General features: G+C 41.0%; 2 protein-coding genes across 4 annotated transcripts in view; both read left to right on the top strand.

Moving 5' to 3' along the window:
• The window catches only part of LOC128689219 (uridylate-specific endoribonuclease D-like), a 17,567-nt gene extending 3,915 nt beyond the window's left edge, over positions 1-13,652 (top strand). Inside the window, exons 3-8 of one of the 3 annotated variants that reach the window (XM_070086283.1) lie at positions 3,215-3,328; positions 4,650-4,833; positions 5,274-5,473; positions 5,997-6,223; positions 8,770-9,023; positions 12,835-13,652. In XM_070086283.1, coding sequence (XP_069942384.1) covers positions 3,215-3,328; positions 4,650-4,833; positions 5,274-5,473; positions 5,997-6,223; positions 8,770-9,000 — 956 coding nt within the window. In that variant the 3' untranslated portion in view covers positions 9,001-9,023; positions 12,835-13,652. The remainder of the gene's footprint in view (positions 1-3,214; positions 3,329-4,649; positions 4,834-5,273; positions 5,474-5,996; positions 6,224-8,769; positions 9,024-12,834) is intronic. The other 2 variants (XM_070086282.1, XM_070086284.1) reach the window with 2 other exon arrangements.
• Positions 13,653-14,739: 1,087 nt separating this feature from the next.
• On the top strand, positions 14,740-25,630 carry Rh6 (Rhodopsin 6). The gene is made up of 2 exons (XM_053777661.2): positions 14,740-14,898; positions 24,372-25,630. The coding sequence occupies exon 2, from the start codon at positions 24,372-24,374 to the stop codon at positions 25,506-25,508; it is 1,137 nt and encodes a 378-aa protein (XP_053633636.1). The 5' UTR covers positions 14,740-14,898; the 3' UTR covers positions 25,509-25,630.
• The last annotated feature ends 854 nt before the right edge of the window (positions 25,631-26,484 follow it).

Raw genomic sequence — 26,484 nt, 5'->3', positions numbered from 1 at the left:
GTTGAAAATTCAGATGAATCATAGGGATGTTAGGAAGTATTTCTTCAGCCATAGAGATGTCAGGCAGTGGAAGAATCTGGAGAGTGGTGTAGCAGACAGGATCCATATATAACTTAAAGAAGAGGTACGATAAAGCTCTTGTAGTGACCAGCGAAGAGGTAGGGCCAAGAGCTGTGAATCGACCCCTGCAATCACAAATAGGCGAGTGCGCACACCCATTATTATTATATCAAGGGGAAGCGCTAAACCCGTAGGATTATACAGCACCTGTGGGGCGGATGGAAGGTATTCAGGGAACTGGATCACAGATCCTGTTCCCTAGATCAAGAGCCCCTCACCAGCATCAAGGAACCTTCCTTGAGGGGCAAACACACACACAGGTATGATAAAGCTCATGGTTCATGGAAAGTGACCCAGTAGCGACCAGTGAAGAGGCAGGGCCAGGAGCTATGACTCAGCCCCTGCAACCACAACGGGCTGGAGTTTTGAGACTATGACCGCGGGTTCAATCCCGGCCGGGGGTATGGTTTAGCCGAGGTCGTAGTTTCTTTACAGAGAATTTCAAATACTGAATTAAGTTGCCATGTGAGTGTGATCCTTATTCTAATTTTGTTCACTAACACAACGTACATCAGTACAAGGCGAGTGTAAATAACACGTCAGAGGTAGATGTTTTAGGTCAGTCATCTCATGAACATTTGTTCTCCCCAGAACACCTGCTAGGAGTGACTCAGGCTAAAAATACTTAGTGGAAACCGGCGCAGTGGTTGCCCTCTCACAATATACGATTATTTTATATGGCTTAATTAAGAGATATCTTACATTTCACACATTTTCCAGAGGTCTCTCATTAAACTAATTTACTGTTGAGATCCACCTGCATATTATTATTATATTAGGAATAATGGAGAACAGACTTGGTTATCAACTTTGGCAAAAATATTCATATCACATGCAGAAATTCAAGTGCGGGTGAGAACGTAATATAACCTTCAGTGATGCGAGGGAAAAAATAACCCTTATGTCATGAGGATATTACAACCAAAGTTCCTTACAGTTTCCTTATCCAAAACCATTATTATAGCTTAAGTTAAGAATAACCCACATGCTTCGTCAAGAATTATATTTGTTAATATAATAACTAAGAATTTACTGTCTAGTAACTATAACCAGCCTAAGTAAGAGGTACAAGTGTTTACGAGGACAGTAGGTGGGTTAGGTAGCCTAAACTAGGAGGAAGTAGTGGTGGTCCATTGTTTTAGTGGTAGTAAGAGCAGCAGCAGTGTATGTGCGACCATATTTAAGCTCAGTAGTGTTGAAGTAGTAGCAGTGTGTGTGTACCAGCTCTCCTGCACAACAAGACAAACAAGCAGTTACGTTACAAACAAGCAGTTACGTTACAAACAAGCAGTTACGTTAGCACTGCAACTACAAGCTTGTTTATAGCAGTGAAGTGAAAGTGACTGGTGCAAGTGAACATGAAGGGGTTATGGCTAGTGTTTTTCTGTTCACTGGCAGGCAAGTATCTTAGATAATGAGTCTGACGGTAGCATAACAACGGTAATCCCAGAGCGCATTCGTGCACGACTGAGGAATAATAATTAATTATTAGATTAACATTAATAATTGTTACTAATTATTAGATTAACATTAATAATTGTTACTAATTATTAGATTAACATTAATAATTGTTACTAATTAGATTAACATTAATAATTGTTACTAATTATAAGATTAACATTGTTAAATTAATGTTAGTCTAATAATTCATAATGTATTTTTAATGAATGGCGAAGGTAATTACTAAGAATATAATGAGTGTCTTCCACATTTGAGCCACTAGTAGCAGTACGAGTACCAACAATAGCAATCCCAGTGGTATCACCATCAACCCCAGTGGTATCACCATCAACCCCAGTGGTATCACCATCAACCCCAGTGGTATCACCATCAACCCCAGTGGTATCACCATCAACCCCAGTGGTATCACCATCAACCCCAGTGGTATCACCATCAACCCCAGTGGTATCACCATCAATCCCAGTATTAACAAGTTCAAGTACTAATACTAAATTCCAGTTGTAGTACTAAATTCCAGTACTAGAACAATCCCAGTACCAACAAGTTTTTCATTTAATCATGCAAAATCTAAGTTTTTTTTTTAAGTGGCCTAAGAATGTTTCAGACCTTTTCAAAGAGCCACTGTCAACACTTCCATACTGAAATATATTGAACGAGACACTTTTACAACATTTGGGAATCTTTATTAACGAAACTTTTCCACATTGAAAATTCCCAAATGTTGTGTGTCTTATGTGCTCTCCCATAATAATCCTGCCCGCAATGTTTATGCGTTATGTTTGTTAGTTAACAAATACTTTCGTTTATGTAGTGAATGTATTTGCTCTTGTTAACCTACATTGTTCATTTATATTGTGATTGTATTAACGTATAAATGATGTTTTCTTGGTTTTCATCTGTACTGTTTTACAATTTTATAACTCAAATTCCTTTGTGTTGTTAGATGTAATGTGATGTGATGTACTGTGAGATGTATTTAAGAAATGTTAAACTAATTTGTAAATTAGCTTTGTCGTTTGTTCCGGCCTACGTTAGCTTTTGTTGTGTTCGTTTGTGTGGTTATGGTCGCTGTTGTTTGTTGTCATGGTCGCTTTTGTTTGTCATGTCCGCTTGTGTTTGTCATATTTGTATTGTCAATGTTCGTCTGTGGTGTGAACCGACATGCTTGCTTATGATTTCTTTTACTGTTATTTTCATGTGTTCCAGCCGTATTGTTTCTTATTCAGCGATAAAAATTATGATTTACTTTTAATATCAGATTTTAACTGGATTGTTTGAAGAGGTAATTTCATTTAAATAGTGATAATGTTTTCCAGGCACGAAGCAGCCTTATGCTTTTGTATTATGTAATTTTCTTTAAACAACCATCAAGAAAATAAATCACTGTACCATGGCTGGAACATTTCTTAGGCCTCAAATTGAAAATCTGAGACGTTTTGGTTCGTCCCGGACTTAATAATGACCTATGGCAAGCCTAAACGTCGTTAACTTAAAATTTCTAAGTTGTGGGTTTGTGAAAAAGTGACCATTACTTGGTGACCCTGCTAGTGAAATATTTGTTTAAATGTGCCTGAGAAATTAGTGAAAATGCTAGGTATGGTTAGTGTGGAGACTGAATGGTGACTTGCTTCAGGTACACACGGGTGTGGCAGAAGCAGCACCACCAACAGCGTGCCCACCACACTCCAGCCTGTTGTTGAGGAGACTATCGCAGCAGCCACGGCTGCGCCCACACTTGACCGTGCAGGTACGCAGGGCGCCCACACTTGACCGTGCAGGTACGCAGGGCGCCCACACTTGACCGTGCAGGTACGCAGGGCGCCCACACTTGACCGTGCAGGTACGCAGGTCGCCCACACTTGACCGTGCAGGTACGCAGGTCGCCCACCCGTACAATTTCTTAGTCTTGAACGTCAGCTCTTGGATCTGCCTCTGATCATCCTGTTGGTCGATGTCATTAGAAATAGTTGTATGTTTATTTTTTTTCTACTCCGTAATCATCTTATTTACCACACAGTAGAAGTGCTGAGACAATATACAGATTCAGTATAATGCGATCCTCAGAGTTTTGGTGGGATTTTTCACTCAGATATCGCCCACAGCGTGGGGAGACGTGAATGAAGGATCGCATTATACTCCACCTACCATTGCGTCTTTTTTTTTTTTTTGTCTATCTCCATTGTAGGTTTTTTTTTCTTAGTTTCTGAGTTATCCGTATATTTGGTTTGCCCTTCATTGTAGTTCAACTCTAAATAGTATGTGTAACTTGTGTGTTCCTCACTCCTGGATGTTGTGTTCATGGTCTCCTTTTGCCTAATTCTTGCAGCCTTCATAACTTTTGTGCTTTAGTTCTGGTAACTTGTATTTTTGATCAATGAGATGTATAGAACACTTGAGTATTTTTATTGCCGAAATCTTTCGCCTGCAAAACGGACTTATTCAGTCGAATACACGCGAACACAACACTGGGGACAGTACTAGTAGTAGCAGTTGCAGTAGTAATTGTTACTTGGTAAGTCTAGCCTTAGTAGGTGTTGGTCAGTCTTTCATCAACTTTGTCTGCGTTGTATATCACCAGTAAAGATTTATTTTAATTTTTTTTTGTACTCGCTTGAACTATGTTCTTAAAGATTTGTCAATTGGTTTTGCTGGTTTCTGGATTCCGGGGAGCTATCATGTCTAACCTTAAAACCTTTTAATTGAGCTCCACACCGACGCTGCGTATTCTCAGATCGGTCTTAAAATGTGTAATTTGTCCTAAATGCTTCTTGATTAAATTGTTGAAAGATATTTTTGTTTGCTAGTGTTTGGTGTGATGATTGATCTAGTCCTTCTCATTCTTATTTTATTTAGATTGAATTAGAGCAGCCATTTTTCGAACTGTTCCCATTTGTCAAGAGTATCTTCTAGTTCTATGTTGTGATAAGTTTGAATTATCATTTATTTTCGTCTGCAGCCATTTTGTGACCAGGATCTCTCGCAAATTCTTCGAAAGTATTTAAATCTCAAGAAATCTCTTAGATATACTCGCTGTGAGATCAACTAATATTGCTGATTGTTGAATACAGCAGGTGGGACGTCAGGGCGGAGCAGTTCAAGGAGCTCAACACCAAGGGCGTCCCCGGTGTCAAATAATGAGCTGAAGCAGCTGACTGAGGAACTACTGACATTAGACACTGGTATCTTACAACCATCAGTCAGTCACCAGGGTCATACCTCAGCCAGTGCCACGGGAGACTCTGCCAGTCATCCGTAAGTCAGTTTCGTTTAAAAGATCAGTTTGGCTACAAGTTTAGATTCTAAGTAGATTTGCTGTGAATAAAATTCTTAGTACTGCTTGACTATATATATATATATATATATATATATATATATATATATATATATATATATATATATATATATATATATATATATATACATGCAAAACAACCAATGTAAAAGAAAAAAGTGAAATTCCAAGGTTTTTCGTGATTTCTCACATTCTCAGTGGTTGTTTTTCATATTGTGATATCAACTGTTTACTGTGATCTTATTGTAAGTATAAATAAATGTTGGTCACCTACTACTAGTCGAGAATGTGATTCAGGGTCGCGACGACACCAGTTTGGCATTAATTTCCTTCAGTGTTGTTGTATTAAAGATAATTTTATGATTGAAATTTCAAATTATTTTTTCGTCATTATGTACAGATTGATTGCGAACGTACCGAGAGAAGCAGTTGCCAAAACCACTGTGCAACGCATGCAGCGGCTCCTGGACAATTACGAACCACGGACCACGAGCACTGAAGTGCAGACCGCGGATGAACTAGCAGAGGAAAACAGCTTCCTCGATGCTGTCATGCAGACACCTCTCATGAAGAGACTGGAGACCTTCCTACAGCAGAAGAGTAAGATATACCTACCTTCATAAAGTCACAGTCGTGAGTTTAATAAGACGTACGTGCAACACTTAAATATCTTTAATACAGAGACGTTTCGCCAATCATTGGTTTATCAGTGAAATAGAGAATTACTGAGAGCGTGCAAGTGCAGTAGGTTGAAGGATCAGACCTTCAGCCTTGTTAAAGACTGGGGGAATGAACACCTACACCCACTTCGTCTTCCACCGTCTCCCGTAATTATCGATCCTTAGCGCCTAAATTGATTAAAACAATCCAGTAATTAGTCTGCACTGGACTGCTAAAGCCACTGGTTGGCAAAACTTCTCCATAGCTATCGGTGTCCACTTGCCGCTTTTGTATGCCATTAATATAGTACATGATTTTAATTGTATCTCGTGTTTGAAAGGAAATGGGAAGAATAATGAGGTGCTTGGCACAAAAACCCTCACGGGAAGGTACCTTACGCTAGTTATGGGTTGTAACCTAAGGATTATTATTATTACGTATTATTATTAAACGCTCCTTGCAGATCTGATCCGCGGTGGACTACGCTCCACACTGAAGGACATATGGTTCACACTGTACAGGCGGGGAGGGAGGCACGTCGGTTCCTCTGGCTTCGAGCATGTGTTTGTGGGAGAGCTGAAGGACGGCAAGGTGGCAGGTTTTCATAACTGGTTGAACTTCAGGAAGGAGGAACTGGAGGGCGACCTCGACTACAAGGGTTTTATTAGGTTCATCGATCTAAATGGAAAAGTAAGAAATATAATGTGACTTTTCTGTGGGATGTACAGTTGCTTAATAGAAATAAACTTTCATAAAAGAAAGGACTGAAAAAAGTTACGCACAGATTGACCTCAGTCTAAGGTGGCTCTGTTGAAGTGAACCTCAAACTGAGGGCGAAATATGGCGAACTTTTATTCTATCTTCATGTAGGTTGCTTTCTATTACTAGCAGACCGATAGTGCATGAAGTATTCAGCTTAATTTCCTTGAATTTTCATTTACCGTTTTTGTTACTTCGTGTGTTAATGCCATATCTTGTTTTTTAACTTTTTAAAAGTTATCAGAATACTCAATATCGATGTATTGTTTAATATTAAGATTGTAAGAAATTACTTGATGTAAATTTCTCATACTTATGAAGGTCTAAATTCTCTGTAATGTATTCAATAAATTTTATGATAGCGAAACGGGAGAAAATCTTGAGCTAAGGATTGCAAATCACCTGGATTCCCAAAATCTGCACAATCCAGGGCAACATGGGTTCAGGGCAGGTCGCTCCTGCCTCTCACAACTACTGGATCACTATGACATGGCCTTGGATGCACTGGAAGAAAATCAGAATGCAGATGTAATATACACAGACTTTGCAAAAGCATTTGACAAATGCGATCATGGCGTAATAGCCCATAAAATACGTGCTAAAGGAATAACTGGGAAAGTGGGGAGATGGATCTTCAACTTCCTAACAAATCGAACACAAAGAGAGTTAAATCGGAGGCTGCCATAGTGAAGAGCTCTGTTCCACAAGGCACAGTAATCGCCCCCATCTTATTCCTTATCCTCATATCAGACATAAACAGAGATATACATCACAGCACCGTATCATCCTTTGCGGATGATACTAGGATCTGCATGAGGCTGTCATCTGTTGAGGACGCGGTTAACCTCCAAGAAGATATAAACAAAGTTTTCCAGTGGGCAACGGTAAACAATATGATGTTCAATGAGGACAAATTCCAACTACTCCGTTATGGAAAACTGGAGGAGATAATAACTAGAACAGAGTATACTACTGACTCCGGCCATACAATAGAGCGGAAAAAAATGTAAGGGACCTGGGAGTAGTAATGTCTGAGGATCTCACTTTCAAGGATCACAACAGTGCCACGATCGCACGTGCAAAGAAAATGATAGGATGGATAACGAGAACTTTCAAAACGAGAGATGCCAAGCCCATGATGATCCTTTTCAAATCACTTGTTCTCTCTAGGCTAGAATACTGCTGTGCATTAACATCTCCATTCAAAGCAGGTGAAATCGCAGATCTAGAGAGTGTACAGAGATCCTTTACTGCACGTATAAGTTCTGTCAAGCACCTTAACTAATGGGAACGCTTGGAAGCACTTGACTTGTACTCGTTGGAACGCAGGAGGGAGAGATATATCATAATCTACACTTGGAAAATCTTGGAAGGAATGGTCCCAAATCTTCACACAGAAATCACTCCCTACGAAAGTAAAAGACTGGGCAGGCGATGTAAAATGCCCCCAATAAAAAGTAGGGGCGCCATTGGTACACTAAGGGAAAACACCATAAGTGTCCGGGGCCCAAAACTGTTCAACAGCCTCCCATCAAGCATTAGGGGAATTGCCAATAAACCCCTGGCTGCCTTCAAGAGAGAGCTGGACAGATACCTAAAGTCAGTGCCGGATCAGCCGGGCTGTGGCTCGTACGTTGGACTGCGTGCGGCCAGCAGTAACAGCCTAGTTGATCAAGCCCTGATCCATCGGGAGGCCTGGTCATGGACCGGGCCGCGGGGGCGTTGATCCCCGGAATAACCTCCAGGTAACCTCCAGGTAAGGAACATATATCATCAGGGCAGAGGCTCCTACTGGGTTGGACTTTGACACCGATGCCTAAAGTCCAACTTAAAAATAGGGGGCCAATATGCCATTTTCTGCAGCAAAGACACCCAAGACCTTCATATTCGTAATAGAAACTGTCAAGCAAGAATGATTTCAAAGGATAAGAAATTGACTTAAACAGCTCTTGGGAATAATTTGAGGTATTCACAAGCAAATCTAGAAAACAGTGAGGTATTGAGAGTCGGATAGTGTGCAAAACAAGCAAGTTGAGGTCCCTCGTATTAAGCTGCAACTGAATTAGCTTGTACGTGGGGTCCCTCTCTGGGCATTTATCGTTACATTTGTGACTCTAAGACTTAATGTAATTCCGTAAATTTGAAAGGGGTGGACCGGTAAGCCAGTGGAAGGCCTCGGTCAGATGACTAAAAGCTCCAGTTGCTGGTCATTATATGACTAAGACCCGCTTCAGGAAACACTTGGTCTGTTTCCTGACAAACCTTTCCTAACCTTTGTGACTGGTACCAGTCAGGGTTAATGATTGCTTGTACAGTCACTACAATGAAAGGGGAGGGGTCTTGACGCTCGTGAAGACCTCTTAATAATCCAAGAAACTGGAGTTACCTTCATTCTCAAGTCGCCTCACGACTTCTAAGAATTTAGTTTTTTCATGGAATAATATAATACACAATTAACTTTTGTTTTTCCTTGCCAGGGACAGATTGTCAAGTTACGCTTCGAATGGCTAAACGAAGCAAAGCCTGTTGGCACAGTGTTCATTGGCACCACTCCTGAGCTGGAGATGGCACTCTATACCTTGTGCTTCCTGGTCAGGCCTGACTCCTCCTGCCAAGTGCAGCTGGCAGGCAAAAAGTTCTCCATCCAGACATGGACCTTCACATCGGGCGGCAAGAAAGTCATAGGGAGTGCTTATCCAAATATTTGAGTTCATGCAGCATAGTATAGCAGGTAGGGCTTGCCTGTACTAAATTACTGTTATTTCCCAGCAGTAGAACAACAAGCAGAGGTTATGACTGAAAACACCAGGGGTATACACCATGAATGTATACATGTGTAATAAGAGAGTGTGTGTGTGTGTGTGGGGTGGGGGGAGGTGTAGGTTGTGAGTATGTATGTATGTGTATGTGTACTTGTATAAGAGATATATAATGTTCAGTAGATAGATGTATAGGGTCCACACTGAGGATTGAGACTGGTGCAGTATGAGACTGTATTATGACTGGTGCAGTATGGGAATGTATTATGACTGGTGCAGTATAGGACTATAATTATTATGACTGGTGCAGTATGTGACTGTATTATTATGACTGGTGCAGTATGGGACTGTAATATTATTGTGACTGGTGCAGTATGGGACTGTAATATTATTGTGACTGGTGCAGTATGGGACTGTAATATTATTGTGACTGGTGCAGTATGTGACTGTATTATTATGACTGGTGCTGTATGGGACTGCAATATTATTGTGACTGGTGCAGCATGGGACTATATTATTATGACGTGCAGTATGGGATTGTAATATTATTGTGACTAGTGCAGTATGGGACTGTAATATTACTGTAACTGGTGCAGTATGGGACTATTATTATGACTGGTGCAGTATGGAACTGTAATATTATTGTGACTGGTGCAGTATGGAACTGTAATATTATTGTGACTGGTGCAGTATGGGACTATTATTGTGACTGATGCAGTATGGGACTATTATTATGACTGGTGCAGGAGACTGTAATATTACTGTGACTGGTGCAGTAGGGGACTGTAATATTGTGACTGGTGCAGTAGGGGACTGTAATATTACTGTGACTGGTGCAGTAGGGGACTAATATTATTATGACTGGTGCAGTAGGGGGCTGTAATATTACTCTGAATGGTGCAGTAGGGGACTGTAATATTATTATGACTGGTGCAGTAGGGGACTGTAATATTATTATGACTGGTGCAGTAGGGGACTGTAATATTACTGTGACTGGTGCAGTAGGGGACTGTAATATTATTGTGACTGGTGCAGTAGGGGACTAATATTATGACTGGTGCACTAGGAGACTGTAATATTATTGTGACTGGTGCAGTAGGGGACTGTAATATTATTATGACTGGTGCAGTAGGGGACTGTAATATTATTGTGACTGGTGCAGTATGGGACTATTATTATGACTGGTGCACTAGGAGACTGTAATATTATTGTGACTGGTGCAGTAGGGGACTGTAATATTATTATGACTGGTGCAGTAGGGGACTGTAATATTATTGTGACTGGTGCAGTGTGGGACTATTATTATGACTGGTGCACTAGGAGACTGTAATATTATTGTGACTGGTGCAGTAGGGGACTGTAATATTATTATGACTGGTGCAGTAGGGGACTGTAATATTATTATGACTGGTGCAGTAGGGGACTGTAATATTACTGTGACTGGTGCAGTAGGGGACTGTAATATTATTGTGACTGGTGCAGTAGGGGACTAATATTATGACTGGTGCAGTAGGGGACTGTAATATTATTGTGACTGGTGCAGTATGGGACTATTATTATGACTGGTGAAGTAGGAGACTGTAATATTACTGTGACTGGTGCAGTAGGGGACTGTAATATTATTGTGACTGGTGCAGTAGGGGACTAATATTATGACTGGTGCAGTAGGGGACTGTAATATTATTGTGACTGGTGCAGTATGGGACTATTATTATGACTGGTGCAGTAGGAGACGTAATGTTACTGTGACTGGTGCAGTAGGAGACTAATATTACTGTGACTGGTGCAGTAGGGGACTGTAATATTATTGTGACTGGTGCAGTAGGGGACTAATATTATGACTGGTGCAGTAGGGGACTGTAATATTATTGTGACTGGTGCAGTATGGGACTATTATGATGGCTGGTGCAGTAAGAGACGTAATATTATTGTGACTGGTGCAGTAGGAGACTAATATTACTGTGACTGGTCAGTAGGAGACGTAATATTACTGTGACTGGTGCAGTAGGAGACTAATATTACTGTGACTGGTGCAGTAGGAGACGTAATATTACTGTGACTGGTGTAGTAGGAGACTAATATTACTGTGATTGGTGCAGTAGGGGACTGTAATATTATGACTGGTGTAGTAGGGGACTAATATTATTGTGACTAGTGTAGTAGGGGACTGTAATATTATTGTGACTGGTGTAGTATGTGAGAAATTGTGGGGGATAAAAAGTCCCCCAAACTTGAATTAACATTCCACCCACATAAGTCCCTCTAGGGAATTGGATCTGTGCTCCTTATCCCTGAATTGAGCCTGAATACCTTCCATCCCCCCCCACACATGCGCTGTATAATCCTAAGGGTTTAGCGCTCCCCGTGATTATAACTATATAATCCACCCACATAATTGGGGGGAACTCTTTGATACAAAAAAACAAATAGTATTAACTTAATGATGTTGATGTACTTCGGAGAAATATGGGTCTTGAGGAACAATGGGTCGCAACATGTCCCTCCTTCAGTGCCCACCATCTCGGCTCCCAACTCACTTCGGGACCTTAAATCAGGAAAATGATTCTTGAATATGTATGAAAATTCAAGTCAGTAAACCTGGCTAATATTGTGGACTGTATGATTATGAAAAAAAATTGTGGCTTCACAAGAGTATGTTTGTTATTACTGCTAATTATACATTGAACACATAATTAGAAAAAAATAAGACGCCTGTTTATTCCATGGGTGATATATTCTAACGCCGCTTAACAGGAAGGCAAACTAATATTGGCCAGTAAATAGCTAATTTACGTTTTGTGTGGTTTTATACCATACATAAGGAGGCGAAATTAAATTATTAGTGTACGCAGTGATCCATATCCTCATACAGCTACCACCGTGTCTCGTTTTTTCCATCTTTATCAGCCCCATTCTGATGATTGCACTATGTATCTGGATTCTTCCTGATGCACTTTATATTCGTTTATTTTGTTACAGAACTCTGCCGATAATGTTTCTATCCGCTCCGATTAAGCTAAATTAACTCTTCACAAATTCCCAGTTCGTTCTATACGTTGCGCCATTTTTTTGAGGCTTCTCCCAAAAAAAGGTATCTTGTACACATGTATAATCCTACGGGTTTAGCTCTTCCCCTTGATTATAATAATTGTACACATGTATTTAATTAAATTCAGTGACACTTGCAAAAACGTTTCCTTAGCACATTAATTTCTTTTAAATTACAACAATTTCACCTCACTGAATCAACTCATTACAGTATACAAGGAAATTATTGGAAATATAGATTATATGAGTGACTTATCACCTCTCAAAAGTCAAACCAGTCTTACACACCTACACTATATAAACATTATTATCCCTAGCAATTAACACAATCATAAGAAAATTATCAAAATTTAGAGTATGGAACTGTAATATTATTGTGACTGAACAAAGGCTTTGATGAATTATTATGTGAGAAACTTACCTGCATGAGGTTTACAGGGTATTACCTGAATATTACAGGCAAGTTATTTGAATAAGTGGGACTTAAGTCACAGTAGGTCGCAGACCTATAACGCCCTCGATGCCCACTTCATCACCACGCTCACAAAAAGCTAGGCCTAATATTAAATTAATAATTACAATATTAAACATTAATGCCAATATGGGTAAATTATAAACTAATGTAGACTGTATATGATTAGGCTTGCTGGGTACACAGAATATAATTACTGTACATAAATTATAATGGTGTTATTAGAAAAATTCGTATTACCACTTACCATTTAATTATTGTAGATGGATCACACTACAACACCTGCCTGTCACCTAGACCCTACACTGGCCAGCTAGAAATCTAAATGAAAGGACTAATGGCACACTTCCCTGTCTGAGTGATGGTGTATTCCTTATCTTCCGCCATCCACACGTAATTCGTGAGGCCCCACAAATTTTGTGTCCCAAGTCTTCAGCAGGGGACATTGACACGGGTTCCTATTACAAATTCAGGCCGAAACACCCCAATTTGGCTTAGAAGACGCCGAATTATTAACTGAATTTTCCACGACAACCAGTGTTCGCAAATTACAAATGGCGTCTCTCCAATCACCCAGCAGTGGCTGCATACCCTCCTTCACACGAAATTTCTCGAAGGGTCAAAGCATCATTTTAGCACACTTATATTATTCAAATTTACACGTGCTGAATTTAGGAAAATTCAAGATTTTCCACAACTGGTACAAATGGGACTGTAATAGTATTGTGACTGTGGTACAGTATGGAACTAATATTTCCTAATTAGTTCATTTTACTTATTGATCCTTTAATATTGATCTAACGGATCACTTGCACTGCATTGTTGATCATATATCTCTTGTTCATACGATTCTCCTCAGTGGTGTGATGAAGGGCTTTTAATCCAAGGAATCTGAGTTACTCTTCACCAGCATTGGATTAAACAAGATTACTTCCCATTCCTCAAGCTTTGTATAATCCCTTCAGGTTTAGGGCTTCCCCCATGAGTACATAATACAGCCGTATTGTATATATAATTCATGATTTCTGAAAGTTATAGGCCTGTAATATCCATTAATATATAAATAATAGGCTCAACAAAACCAAGTTTTTCTTTCCTTTATAAAAGTGTTTCATTGACCTTTTTTCTTAAATGGAAGAAACTTCCATTATGTGTCTGTTTTGTCTAAACAACCCCCCCCTCCCCCCCCTGCTGCTGTTAGCCAAATCTGTGGGAACGGATGAAGATCTTGTTAGGTAAGAGGACACTGGGTTCCGTTAAAGTGACATTGTGGCAACGTTTCGCTCTCCAGCAGCTTTGTCAAGTCATTACAGGGAATGCGAGGACACCCAGCGTATATAGTGAGTTTAATGATGATTAGCACAGGAGTAGGCTAACTGGCTCATCGTGGTGGTAGTGACAGTAGCAGTAACATACTCTAGTGCTTATGCTCTTTCACCTCACTTTACCTATATATATTGTCTTCATATTGTTTGCAATGACTCGACAAAACTGGAGAACGAAACGTTGCCAGTATCCCATTAGTTGCAACTGTCTTTTTATTTAGCATTGTCGGCAATTCTACCAACATTAGTTATAGATCTTTAATAATGTCTGCTTCAGAAAAATTCTTTAAAAACAATTTTAAAATTCTGTAAAATTACGGACTCCTCAAGGAAGGTTCCTTGATGCTGGTGAGAGGCTCTTGATCTAGGGAATTGGATGTGCTTCAGTTCCTTGAATTGAGTCTGAATACCTTCCATCCCCCTCCCCACAGGCGCTATATAATCCTATGGGTTTAGCGCTTCCCCATGATTATGATAATTTAAACTCATCTAGATGGTGCAAGAGCTTGGGCACCTGCATACATTATCTGGGAAAGAGTCGGCAATTATATCCAAGTCTTCCCAGTCAAGTGATGTGTAGCATTAGTATCCACTAGGCATCAGGCACCTTTTTTGCGAATATAATGTCAGCAGCAAGAGGCTAGTAATCCCTTCTGTATGCATTACTAAATGTAAAAAAGGAAACTTCATACGTTTCTTTTGTCTCTGGTCATCCTCTCTCGGTGGGAGACAGCTATTGTGTTGGGGGAAAAATAAGTATATATTTCATTAGTGTAAGTACTTGTGTCTACGACTCCTTCCTGTGAGCAGCCATACAAGAGAGCATGTCGCGCAAATGCTTAAACTTAATCTTGAGCTTCCTGGAGCAGTGTGTCTTGGGTGGTATATATAAGACCTCCTTCTCGGAGAGACCTCGCAGAAGTCACCTGACGGAGCCTCACACACCAACACTACGAGAGAGATTGAAGTAGTTCCTCGGAAAGTTCTTCAGCTCCTTCAATCGTAAGTTGACGGAATATTTTAATATTTACTTTTTTATAGGAAAAAATATGCAGCCTGTTTACAAATGTGTGTAGGTGGTGACAATTCTAAGCAGCGCTGTATGACCCTGGTGGGTTTAGCGCTTAGTTTTGATTATAATAATAATTAGAAGTCCTCGGTAATGTAGTTGGTTGTGGGAGTGTGGTGGTGCTATATAGTATCGGGGCTACATTTGTTAACGTAGTGGAAAGGTTTCTGTGGTTAGAAATTAACAAATTCCTGGTTTCCATCGTATTTCAGTTTTCTAACTAGGTCTATAGTAACTAATACAGGCTTTCTGATCTTGCTGTATAAACTAATCTAGAACAAGAAAACTCATCGCTGCAAATTTCAGTGCCTCGAGAATAGCTGAAAGAGCAAGTTCAGATAACCCCCCCGTCAAGGGAGGTTCTTTGACGCTGGTGAGGGGCTCTTGATCTAGGGAATTGAATCTGTCCTCCAGTTCCCTGAATTGAGCCTATGCCTTCCATCCCCCCCACAGGCGCTGTATATTCCTATGGGTTTAGCGCTCCCCCGTGATTATAATAATCAGATAACCACCCAAGACTATTATGGAGGCAATAATAAAGGCTGGAAATTATAACTATTTGTAAAACGATAATCCCTTAAGATAGAAACTTCACACGAGCATGAAAAACAAAATCAAACGCTTTTTTCTATTTGGAACTCTGCATTAACAGTGGAATTATTGTTAGAGCAAAGGAGGGGGGGGAATTAAATTTGATATTCCGTATGTATACCAAATTAAATTCACAGCCTGTGATCATATACAGGAAAATATGAAGAAATTGAATAAGAGTTTAACTAGTCTTCCATTATAACTAAATTCACTACTAAAACAGTGGAGACGTAACGATATTTCTGCTATAGGCCTACGGTCGCAGGTTTCGCCACTTTCAAATTACATAACCTATTACTTAAATAGATTCCGTTTATATACCATTTATAGTTATAGAGGTGGCGTCCTCAGACATACACGTACATACATACACACAACATACACATATACATACACACACCGAAACCACAAATAGGTGAGTACACACACACACATACACACAAAACACACCAAGTAGTTCGGGTGTTAAAACCGCACTAGAAGCCTCCAACATGGGACTTGGGATACATGATTTACAAAAGCGACGAGTTGATAGACCCAAATGTTACCATGCACAAGCTGTGAAGTTCACAACGCTATCGTACACACCATAACCCTAGTATTATTCAAACATTTACACACACACACGAATGGGCGTATACACGTGCATACACGTCTATACATGTACACATACACAGATGTGGCTATGGATCAGCTTGGGCTAAAATTTAATTTATTATACCCTTACATAAATCGTCTCTCCTAATCATGCTCCCAGTTCTTGTCACCTCCCTGTTTTCTGGCAATTGATTGCTAATTTATGTTCTTCCCATTCTCTCATTCCTTCGCATCCTTGCGTTATAATATCTTTATTTCTACAAGTACATGTACAAGGTATACAGGCCTAGCTGACATCAGTGACATACTACTATATAGAAAGACGCTTGTTATGCTGAGCATTTCGGGCAAATTAGGCCAGTTTTGTCCGAGAATGCGACCCACACCAGTCGACTAACACCCAGGTACCCATTTTATACTGATGGGTGAATATGGACAGCAGGTGTCTTAGGGAAACACGTCCTGTTATCCAGAGGTATCGGGGATTCGAACTCTGGACCTCAAGGTGTGAACTGAGTGGGGTAGCGATGGAGCTACGGGACACCGAACTTGCCTTACATAAGAGGCAACACATTTCCTGCAGTGTTTTTTCACGGCGAACACTCACACTCTCTTGAGTTTAAACATTCTCAGTCGATGCCTCTTCTGTAAAGGAAGATTTTTTTCTGTTTGACTTTCATTATTGATTGTGTGACGTCAATTCCACCTCATCCTCTCCCTCTAGGAAGCGGGCCCGTGACTATACCTATAAACACATTTCCCCTGATGGCACAACCATCATGGGAGTTCGCCCTAACCTCTCCCCTGACATTAACTTTGCAGTGACGAACCCATTAAATATTGTTTAAGGTAATTCAATTTAACGTACTTTCTTACTTCACAATCGGACACCTACTGGCAGAGCTCCTTGAGGCAGAGAGGCCAGATGTTGTCTTGCTCAATAGCACCTGCCTTAAAGCCCCTCAACGAATTCGCCATTATGGTTACACTACACAGCAGTCTCCCTATGACCCCTACGATGGTGTTGCCATTCTTGTTAACTCCAACATAAAACACGAATTTTTCCAAATTCCATTCACTCATTAACACTGTCTTGCACTCAGAATACATACCCACCTTGGTCCCTTCATCTTTTTCACCACCTACACACGACCTAAACACTCTTCTCAATATACACGACCACTCCTTAGTGTTCAACCACTCCAACACACCTAGATACCTACTAGCTGACATGAATGATAGACACAACACTAGCAACAACCAGCTCGGTAGGCAATTACACAACTTTACAAACCACAAACACCTGATTCACCTCGGCCCAGACTTCAACACCTTCTACAGCCACCAGGGCCAAGGCAAACCTGACATCATTCTGGCTAACCGAGCTAGCTCCATTTTTCAACATTACATCTCCCCTGGTCCTATTACAGGTTCTGATCATATCCATGTCATCTTACATATCTCCTCCAATCCTATTCTCATTCCAACCACGCCTTCCTTCTCCTACAAGAACGTACACTGGGAAGTTTTCAATCACATATAATACTAACCTCACCTATGACTATAACAACAAACCCATCTCGACATTGACACTCAATTTGGTCTCATTCGGGACACCATTACACCAGCAACCAACACAGCAATACCAAAGAAAACTCAGACCATTCGATACTCTTTCAAATCCTCTATCAGAACAAGAAGACTACTTCTCTGCTACCACAACCGCTTCCTCCACAACACACACAGATTTAATAGTCCGATTTGATCTCACATACCTCAGAAATAACATTCTACACTGCCTAGACCAAGACCACAACGCCCACTGGTCACAGCTCATTCTGCAAGCAGACAAACAGCATATTACAGACCCCAGAGCCTTCTAGAACTTTATTAAGAAAATCAGAGGCCCTGCTACCACTAACAAATTCAAACACATCACCCACAACAACAAATATATCAGACCCACAGGCATCAACAAACATCTTCAAACACATCTGGAGAACATCTTTCACCCTCAACTACCTCATCTTAACGCTATTCAGCACATGCAGCACATAGAACACTAAACACACACACACACACACACACACACACACACACACACACACACACACACACACACACACACACACACACACACACACACACACACGAAGCAACACCACACAAGTCACATCCACCTGGACTCTTTTACCTCCACACAGAAACTCGACATACCTGGGAGGAAGGTGTTTGAGCTCTCCTCAGACATCTTCTTCCCAAGACTCCTGGTGCTTCTGGCCTAAACCATATCATCTTAAAACACCTTTCAGACTCCATCATCACTGCCTACACTAACCTCCTCAACGCTTCCCTCGCTTCTAGATACACTGTTGTCCTCCTACCTAAACCCAATAAAGACCACTCTGATCCTAAAAACTATCTTCCTATCAGCCTCCTCGAAACTTTACGCAACTTTGCCTTCGCAGATACCTTGAACACAACTCTCTCCTCATTGATGGCTAGTTTGGCTTCGGATCACGCCATTCCACACAAAATGCCATTAACATCATTCTCGAATACATTCATTTAAACACTAAACAAGGAAACAACACAGCCCTGGTTGCAAAAGACGTCGAAAGAGCTTTTGACACAGTCTGGCACGAAGGGCTAAAACACAAACTCTAACTTCCTAGATGGCCGCACCATGAGGTTTAAATTCCAAGTCTGTTACTCTAACTATTTCACACTAAATGCTGGAGTACCCCAGGGATCTGTCCTCTCCACAACTCTCTACATTTTATACACTAATGACATACCAACACCTGAATACTACAACACCATCACTCTAGCCTATGTAGACGACATAACACAGCTCATCACCCACTCCAGAATAGATACACACACACACACACACACAACACAAAATGAGGTCGACAGGATAGCCTTCTAGGAACAAAAATGGAGGATCAAATCCAATGCTGCAAAATCCAGCATTACGTATTTCAACTACAGGAAACGTAATCCTCCATTACCTGCCGAGCTCAGAACAGCTGACACCCGTACTTATTTCCCCATCACAGGCTACCATTGTCCTCGGGGTCAGTCTTGACCACCTTCTTCGTACACACACACGCATCCTCTCAAAGCATGCCATAGGTAGCAGAGCCCTTACGAGTCTCTACAAGCTACGGCATGCCTCACAACTTACTAAAATACACGTCTACAAAACTCTAATACGACCTCTGATTACTTACTCCCCTCTAGCCCTCTTACAGCGAAGACCAACAATCTTAAACTGCAGCGTATCCAGAATAAGACTGTGCTGGGTACTTGATATCAGCTGGGATGACTTGGTCACAAGCGAGTTACTCCATGCTCAGTCAAGCATCCCTGCATTGAACGTGTGCTGGAAGACGCTCAGTGACTTGATTTGTATGACCAGAGCTTTGGTAAGATGAGGAAGGAAGGAGGATGGGTAAAGATGGAAATATGAGAAAAGGGTGGGTAGGGGGAGTGGAGGCGGGGTAATAAAGGTAAGTGGCCTAACCACTTTGGTGCATTTTAGTACATTGTGTGTGTGTGTGTAGTGTCATTAATGAAATCAGTTTCATTGAATGGGGTATAACACTTACCCATCAGTTCCACACAGTTATAACAAATGTATAACTGCATGATGCTGAGTTGGCAAGGGATATACTTTTTGCAATTGCCATTTTTGCGATTGCAGGGTATAGGCTGGAGAGGACGAAAGCAAGGCTTTTGATGTAGGTCGACTGCTACCCAGAGATACTGGCCAGCTAGGCTGCTTCAGAGGTGGTGTCCTGCCGTAGTAGGTTTGCAAATGTTACATGGTTAGATGTAACAATAAGTGAAAAGGGAAGTTTCCATAAATTGGGGTGGTTTTGTTCTTATTGGACATAAAAGGGTTCCGGTGTCACCCATTCATCTATAACTTCTAGGAGGTCACTCAGGATCATTGGTTTCTGGAAATTATCCTTGTGGATGAATCGTCGCACTCTCTGTTGGAGGGTCATTCTTTGGGTTCTGTGGGGAGGTGTGTAGTCGGTGGTATTTGCTGGTTGGGGAGACTTTTCTCTGTTTCGTATAGTTGTCTCTTCTTTAGTTCATCAAGCCTTATATTTATTGCATTTATCTCCTGTTGGATGTGTAGATCTTCCATCCTGATTCTGTCTCCTCCTGGTGCTTGTGATGAAGCGGAGTGCTCTATTCTAGATAAGATAAGAGATAAGATTTCGTTCGGATTTTTAACCCCGGAGGGTTAGCCACCCAGGATAACCCAAGAAAGTCAGTGCGTCATCGAGGACTGTCTAACTTATTTCCATTGGGGTCCTTAATCTTGTCCCCCAGAATGCGACCCACACCAGTCGACTAACACCCAGGTACCTATTTGCTGCTAGGTGAACAGGACAAAAGGTGTAAGGAAACGTGTCGGAATTTCCACCCGCCGGGAATCGAACCCGGGCCCTCCGTGTGTGAAGCGGGAGCTTTAGCCACCAGACCACCGGGCCACTTCCAGACTTCTAAACTCTTTGTAGCTGTAGCATGTTGGTTTTAGTTGTTAATGATATGGGTACACAGGATATTCTAGCATAGGTCTTATCATCATCTTGTACAGGTGTTTCTTGATGTGGGAAGAGGCTTGATTAAATCTGTATAGATTGCTGAGGCGGGCTTTGGCTAAGTTCACCTTTTCAGAGATGTGTGATGTGGAGTGGAACAATCTCTCTATCTCGTTTCTTAGGATCTTGTTCGAGTTTCTGATGGCAATAGGTGTACCTCTGATGGAAATACTCCCTTTGTCTTCTATAGTTGTTGCAAAACATCCGATGGTGCTGATGAGGACTTCGTCTGGGTTGGTCGTGATTCTTCTTTTCTTCTCCCAGTTTGCTATTCTTCGTAGTTGCGTATTCATTTTTTTCTATTACCCTCGCATGCTTATGTTTTCTCGTGATGGGGGTGGATGACACTACATGGGTAACATCATCAGCAAATTGGATGATGATAGCATCGCTGAACTCAGGTTGAGGGAGATCGTTTACATATATGTTGAATAGTATCGGGCTAAGACACGAGCCTTGTGGCACTCCAGCTGTCGGTGAAAGGCTCGGGCGACTTGCCGTTGAAAGTAGGGATGATTCTTCTTTCTGATAAGAAGTTGTATACGAATCTGAGAAGTCCATTTGTGGTCAGGAAGGTCGATAAGTTTAAATATGAGTCCGTCGTGCCATAGGCTGTCAAAAGCTTTGTGTACATCCCTGGTTGAAACATGGCAAGGTTGCCGAAAAAGAAGACAGAAAAGGTAGGATAGCAGTGTAAGTAGTGTGTGCGTACTTAGGCCTGTGTATTTGTTGGGGAATTGTGGGGTTAGGATGAGGTGGTGGGGTGGAGGGGGGGAACTAGTAAGCTAGTTACCGCCTTACCCTCTTGAAGGAATGAAGCTCGAAGTGACAACAAGCAAGTTTTCCTCTCAGCTCTGATCAAACTAGCACTCAGGATAACTCAAAAATGTAACGTGAAAACACAAACGTTCTCTCACTCCGCCGTCCACTTGCAGAATCGTGTGTTTGTGTATCACGCTCAGTGACAGATTGACAAACTAGAGATAATAATAATGTAATATAATATCTTTATTTACTACAAGTACATGTACAAGGTATACAGGCCTAACTGACATCAATGAATATAAAAAGCCCCTTGTTATGCTGAGCATTTCGGGCAAATTAGGTCAGTGACCCAGGATGCGACCCACACCAGTCGACTAACACCCAAGTACCCATTTGACTGATGGGTGAACATAGGCAACCGGTGTAAAGAAACACGCCCAATGTTTTTATCTTCGCTGGGAATCAAACCCAGACCCTCGCCGTGTAAAGGCCACGGGGCACCTCTCCTACATCACTACTGGACCTCTCACCTTGAAGACATTCGCAGACCTACTTACCCACACAATCTATTCTACTCCTTGTAAGCCCCTACCCCGAGCCCTAGTTATAGATAATTTATGTTCTCACTAGCCTGCCTTAACAGGTGTAAACCTTTAAAGATGTACCGTTTTTAACCCCCCCCCCCATCCTTACATCACTATTGGATTTTCTCAGAGGTGCGTTTAGGCGCCCACCCAATCCATTTTGCTTTATCAGTCCTCCTTGCTACGCGTCTCTGACCCACGACCGTATTAGCTACTGGGTTAAGTAATGGTACTATCCCTTCCACTCCTAACCTTCCTCTCATCAACCTACTCTTCCACTATCCCCACTTCCTCGCTCACCCCAAAAGGGTCTTACCTATACTCTCTTGATCTTGAGGGAAGGGGTAACTCCAGTTCCTTAAATCAAGAGCCTTTCACTAGCATAAATGCACTTTGAGAGGATATCAAGGTAGATGTCAAGCTCTAAATACCGTCGATCAGCTGTTTTTTTCTTGTTTTTGTCAATCCTTTTATATATATTTTTTAGTTTATACTCTTCTTTCACACTCCGCCTACAATTATTAGTTCATTTCTCTATACTCTGCCTACAGTTGGTTCGTCTGGTCTGTGCGGAGCCTAGAAATCATTGTTTTCTTTTCTGTGATATGACCCTTGTAGGTTTAGCGCTTCTGTTTTGATTATATTAATAACTGTGTCCTCTTTACATTCAGCCTACAACTCTTGGTTTCATTTCTTTTTTTATATTCATCATATTATTCTAGTATTGCATTATTTATTAAAAAAAATCTCCTAATTAATTTGTCAATTTTATTTCCTTCCTTAATTAGTCTATTTATCCATTTCTTCCATATTTTCCATGCGCTAAAGCTAACCTATGACACTGAGCTTGACTCTATCATCATTACTGATTCTATGTCATCATTGAAGGCTCTTGGCTCATATAATGACTCCAACAACATGCTCATTGGGGAAGCCAGGTATAGATACTCAAAAATTAGGGACAAAGGAATTAATGTACAATTGCTATGGATCCCATCACACATTGGATTACTCCTTCATGATAAAGTTGATATGTTAGCCAAGAAGAGTATCCAGAAGGAGAACGTAGAATATAACTTTGGTATAACTGTGTCTAGCATTAGGAATAATATTAGGAGAGAAGTAAATAATGAAGATGATTGTTATAGGAATGCAGTTAGAAGCCTGAGTAGATCTATAACCCACTATGATAACATGAACGTAGATAAGTATGTTTATGGAGCAACTTGCAATGTGAACAGACTGACTGATGTTGTAGTGGCCAGGCTTAGGCTTGGTTACAAGTACTTCTGGCAGTTTGGGAGACACACAGATGATGATCAAACTAAATGTAAATTATGTGATCAGGCATATAGTCACTCTCTTGAACACTATGTGCTTAATTGTCCACTTATTGAGGAATACAGAGACAGACAGTATAATAACCTATGTGACATGTCAAGATATCTTATTAATGAAAATAAGATACCAGATATACTAAGCAAATTTCCTAAATTTGCTTGTAACAGATAAGTGAACTATAGATATGTAGATATAAATCCTTATGTATTCCTGTTAACCCTTTGGGGCCTAGTTCCTAGGCCTTTTGTGTATCCATATGCTCTCGCGCTACCGTCCACAGGATGGATATGGGGTGCACAATAAACTAGCCACTTCGGTGGCAAAATCTAATCCATATTTTCCCTCAAGGGAGGTTCCCTGACGCTGGTGAGGGGCTCTTGATCTAGGGAATTGGATCTGTGTTATACATGCGCTGTATAATTCTACGGGTTTAGGGCTCCCAATGAAATTATAATACTAATAATTCTTTCATATTTCATATTGTCCCGGTTTTGTAATGTCTCCCCTTGTTCTTCCCATGTGTGGGTAGTAGGGGGAAGGTGGGGTAGTTTCTGCTCTTGGTCTTGTAACATAACAAGGGGCTTTCTATAGTTATATACGTCAGTAATAATATTTATTTCTACAAGTACTTGTATATCGTATACAGCGGTATACTACTATATGGTATATCGTATACCAGCGGTATACTACTATATGGTATATCGTATACCAGCGGTATACTACTATATAGAAGCCCCTTGTTATGCAGAGCAGCCCCTTGTATAATATATTGTACTTCACTTTATAGATATAAAACTTTCGTTTACTGTACGCATGTATTCGTAGGAAACCTTTTTAAGCAAATATAATCACAATGTGCATTACAGAGAATGTGTCACTTGCTGCTAAATCTCTATATATTTACAGATGTCTTCCTGGAACAACCCAGCCGCCTCAGGCGAGAACTATATGCCAACGACCAACCCCTATGGGAACTTCACAATAGTGGATATTGTCCCCAAAGAGATCCTTCATATGGTGGACCCTCATTGGTACCAGTATCCTCCTATGAACCCTTTGTGGTATTCGATGATTATGCTGTGGATGATCGTAATGGGAACGCTCTCCCTGGTGGGTAACTTCGTGGCCATCTGGGTGTTCATGAACACCAAATCTCTCCGAACTCCTGCCAACCTCCTCGTCGTTAACTTGGCTCTCTCAGATTTCATGATGATGTTCACCATGTTCCCTCCCATGATTGCCACTTGCTACTGGCGCACGTGGGTACTTGGTGCCCTGTTCTGCGAGATATATGGCTTCTTCGGGTCATTCTTTGGTTGTATTTCTATCTGGACCATGGTGCTCATCACCTTGGACCGTTATAATGTCATTGTTAAGGGAGTGGCTGCTGAGCCTCTTACTTCCAAGGGAGCCACAATGAGGATCCTATTTGTATGGATAATAACTACGGCATGGTGCCTTCCACCCTTTTTCGGCTGGAACCGTTATATTCCTGAGGGCAACATGACTGCCTGTGGTACCGACTATCTTACCGAAACCCAACTCTCTCGTAGCTACCTTTACGTGTATTCCGTATGGGTGTATTTCCTCCCTCTCTTTATCACCATCTATTGCTACTACTTCATTGTCAGCGCTGTTGCTGCTCACGAGAAAGGTATGCGTGATCAGGCCAAGAAGATGGGAATAAAGTCCCTGAGGAATGAAGAATCCCAGAAGACTTCTGCAGAATGCCGCCTGGCCAAGATTGCCATGACCACAGTGGCTCTTTGGTTCATTGCTTGGACCCCCTACCTGGTTACAAACTGGATGGGCATGTTTGCCAAGGCCATGTTATCTCCTACCATGACCATCTGGGGCTCAGTGTTCGCCAAGGCCAACGCAGTGTACAACCCTATCGTGTACGCCATCAGCCACCCCAAGTACCGAGCTGCCCTAGAGAAGAAGCTGCCATGTCTTGCCTGCAGCACTGAAAAAGACGATAGTGCATCCGATACTTCTTCTGCCACTACCACCGCTGCTGCAGAAAAGACCGAGACTGCTTAGAATCGTGAGATCAACTCTGTTTAGACTGTTCTATGTAATACAGGTTCATTAAGTACCTTGATCCCCTTTCAAATTATTCCTTAACATCCCAGTTACCTACTCCAATAAACACAGCATGATAACTGGCATTCATTTACCATATACACTGTAATCTCGTATCTGATTATTATTATCAAAAGGAAGCGCTAAACCTTCATATTTGTTTAGAAATGTCTTAGTTTTAATTTAGTATAAAATAAGAGAAAAGATACTTACTTGCAGTTCTTTTGAGAACTAAATGCAGGACTGCCTAATATATCACAACTGGAATGAAGCTTTCTACATTACATACAAAAGGAGCCAGAGGCTTTTGGTGCAAAGAATTGAATCTGCCGTTTCCTTGGATCAAACCTAATTGCACCCAATACTTTCCCACCGAGGTGTGACCCCCCTGCCCCCTCTTCCCCTTCCCACTTAAGTATAAAAAAATCCAAAAGTTATTCACCGTCTCTTAGATGTGGGTAAAGGCGGAATAATATGCGAACACGATGTGAGTGAAAGATAGCCAAGCAGTATGAAATACTTTATTTGCTGATATGCCACTTGAACACCAAAGTTTTACCTTATACATTATTTTAAAAATTTGTTGAAGCTTGGTGTCCAGGCGAAACATCTGCTAATAAAGTTTGCACACTGCTTGTGTGCAGTGTTCTGTATGTATTACTAGTATGGCGTCGTTTAGATGATGCTTTGCGGGTAGAAGAGACAGATGACAACACCTGGGACTCTGAGGATTTATATATGACAAAGTAATAATAATAATAATAATAATAATAATAATAATAATAATAATAATAATAATAAATTTCTACAGGTACAAGGTATACAGGCCTAGCTGATATCAATAACATACTACTATATAGAAAGGCCCTTGTTACACAGAGCACTGAATGCAAATTAGGTTAATTTTGTACCCAGGATGCGACCCAGACCAGTC

This window comes from Cherax quadricarinatus, chromosome 18 (assembly GCF_038502225.1).
Source record: "Cherax quadricarinatus isolate ZL_2023a chromosome 18, ASM3850222v1, whole genome shotgun sequence".
NCBI lineage: Eukaryota > Metazoa > Arthropoda > Malacostraca > Decapoda > Parastacidae > Cherax > Cherax quadricarinatus.
Note: the sequence above shows the minus strand (reverse complement) of the source record. Positions and strands in the feature narration are given on the sequence as shown.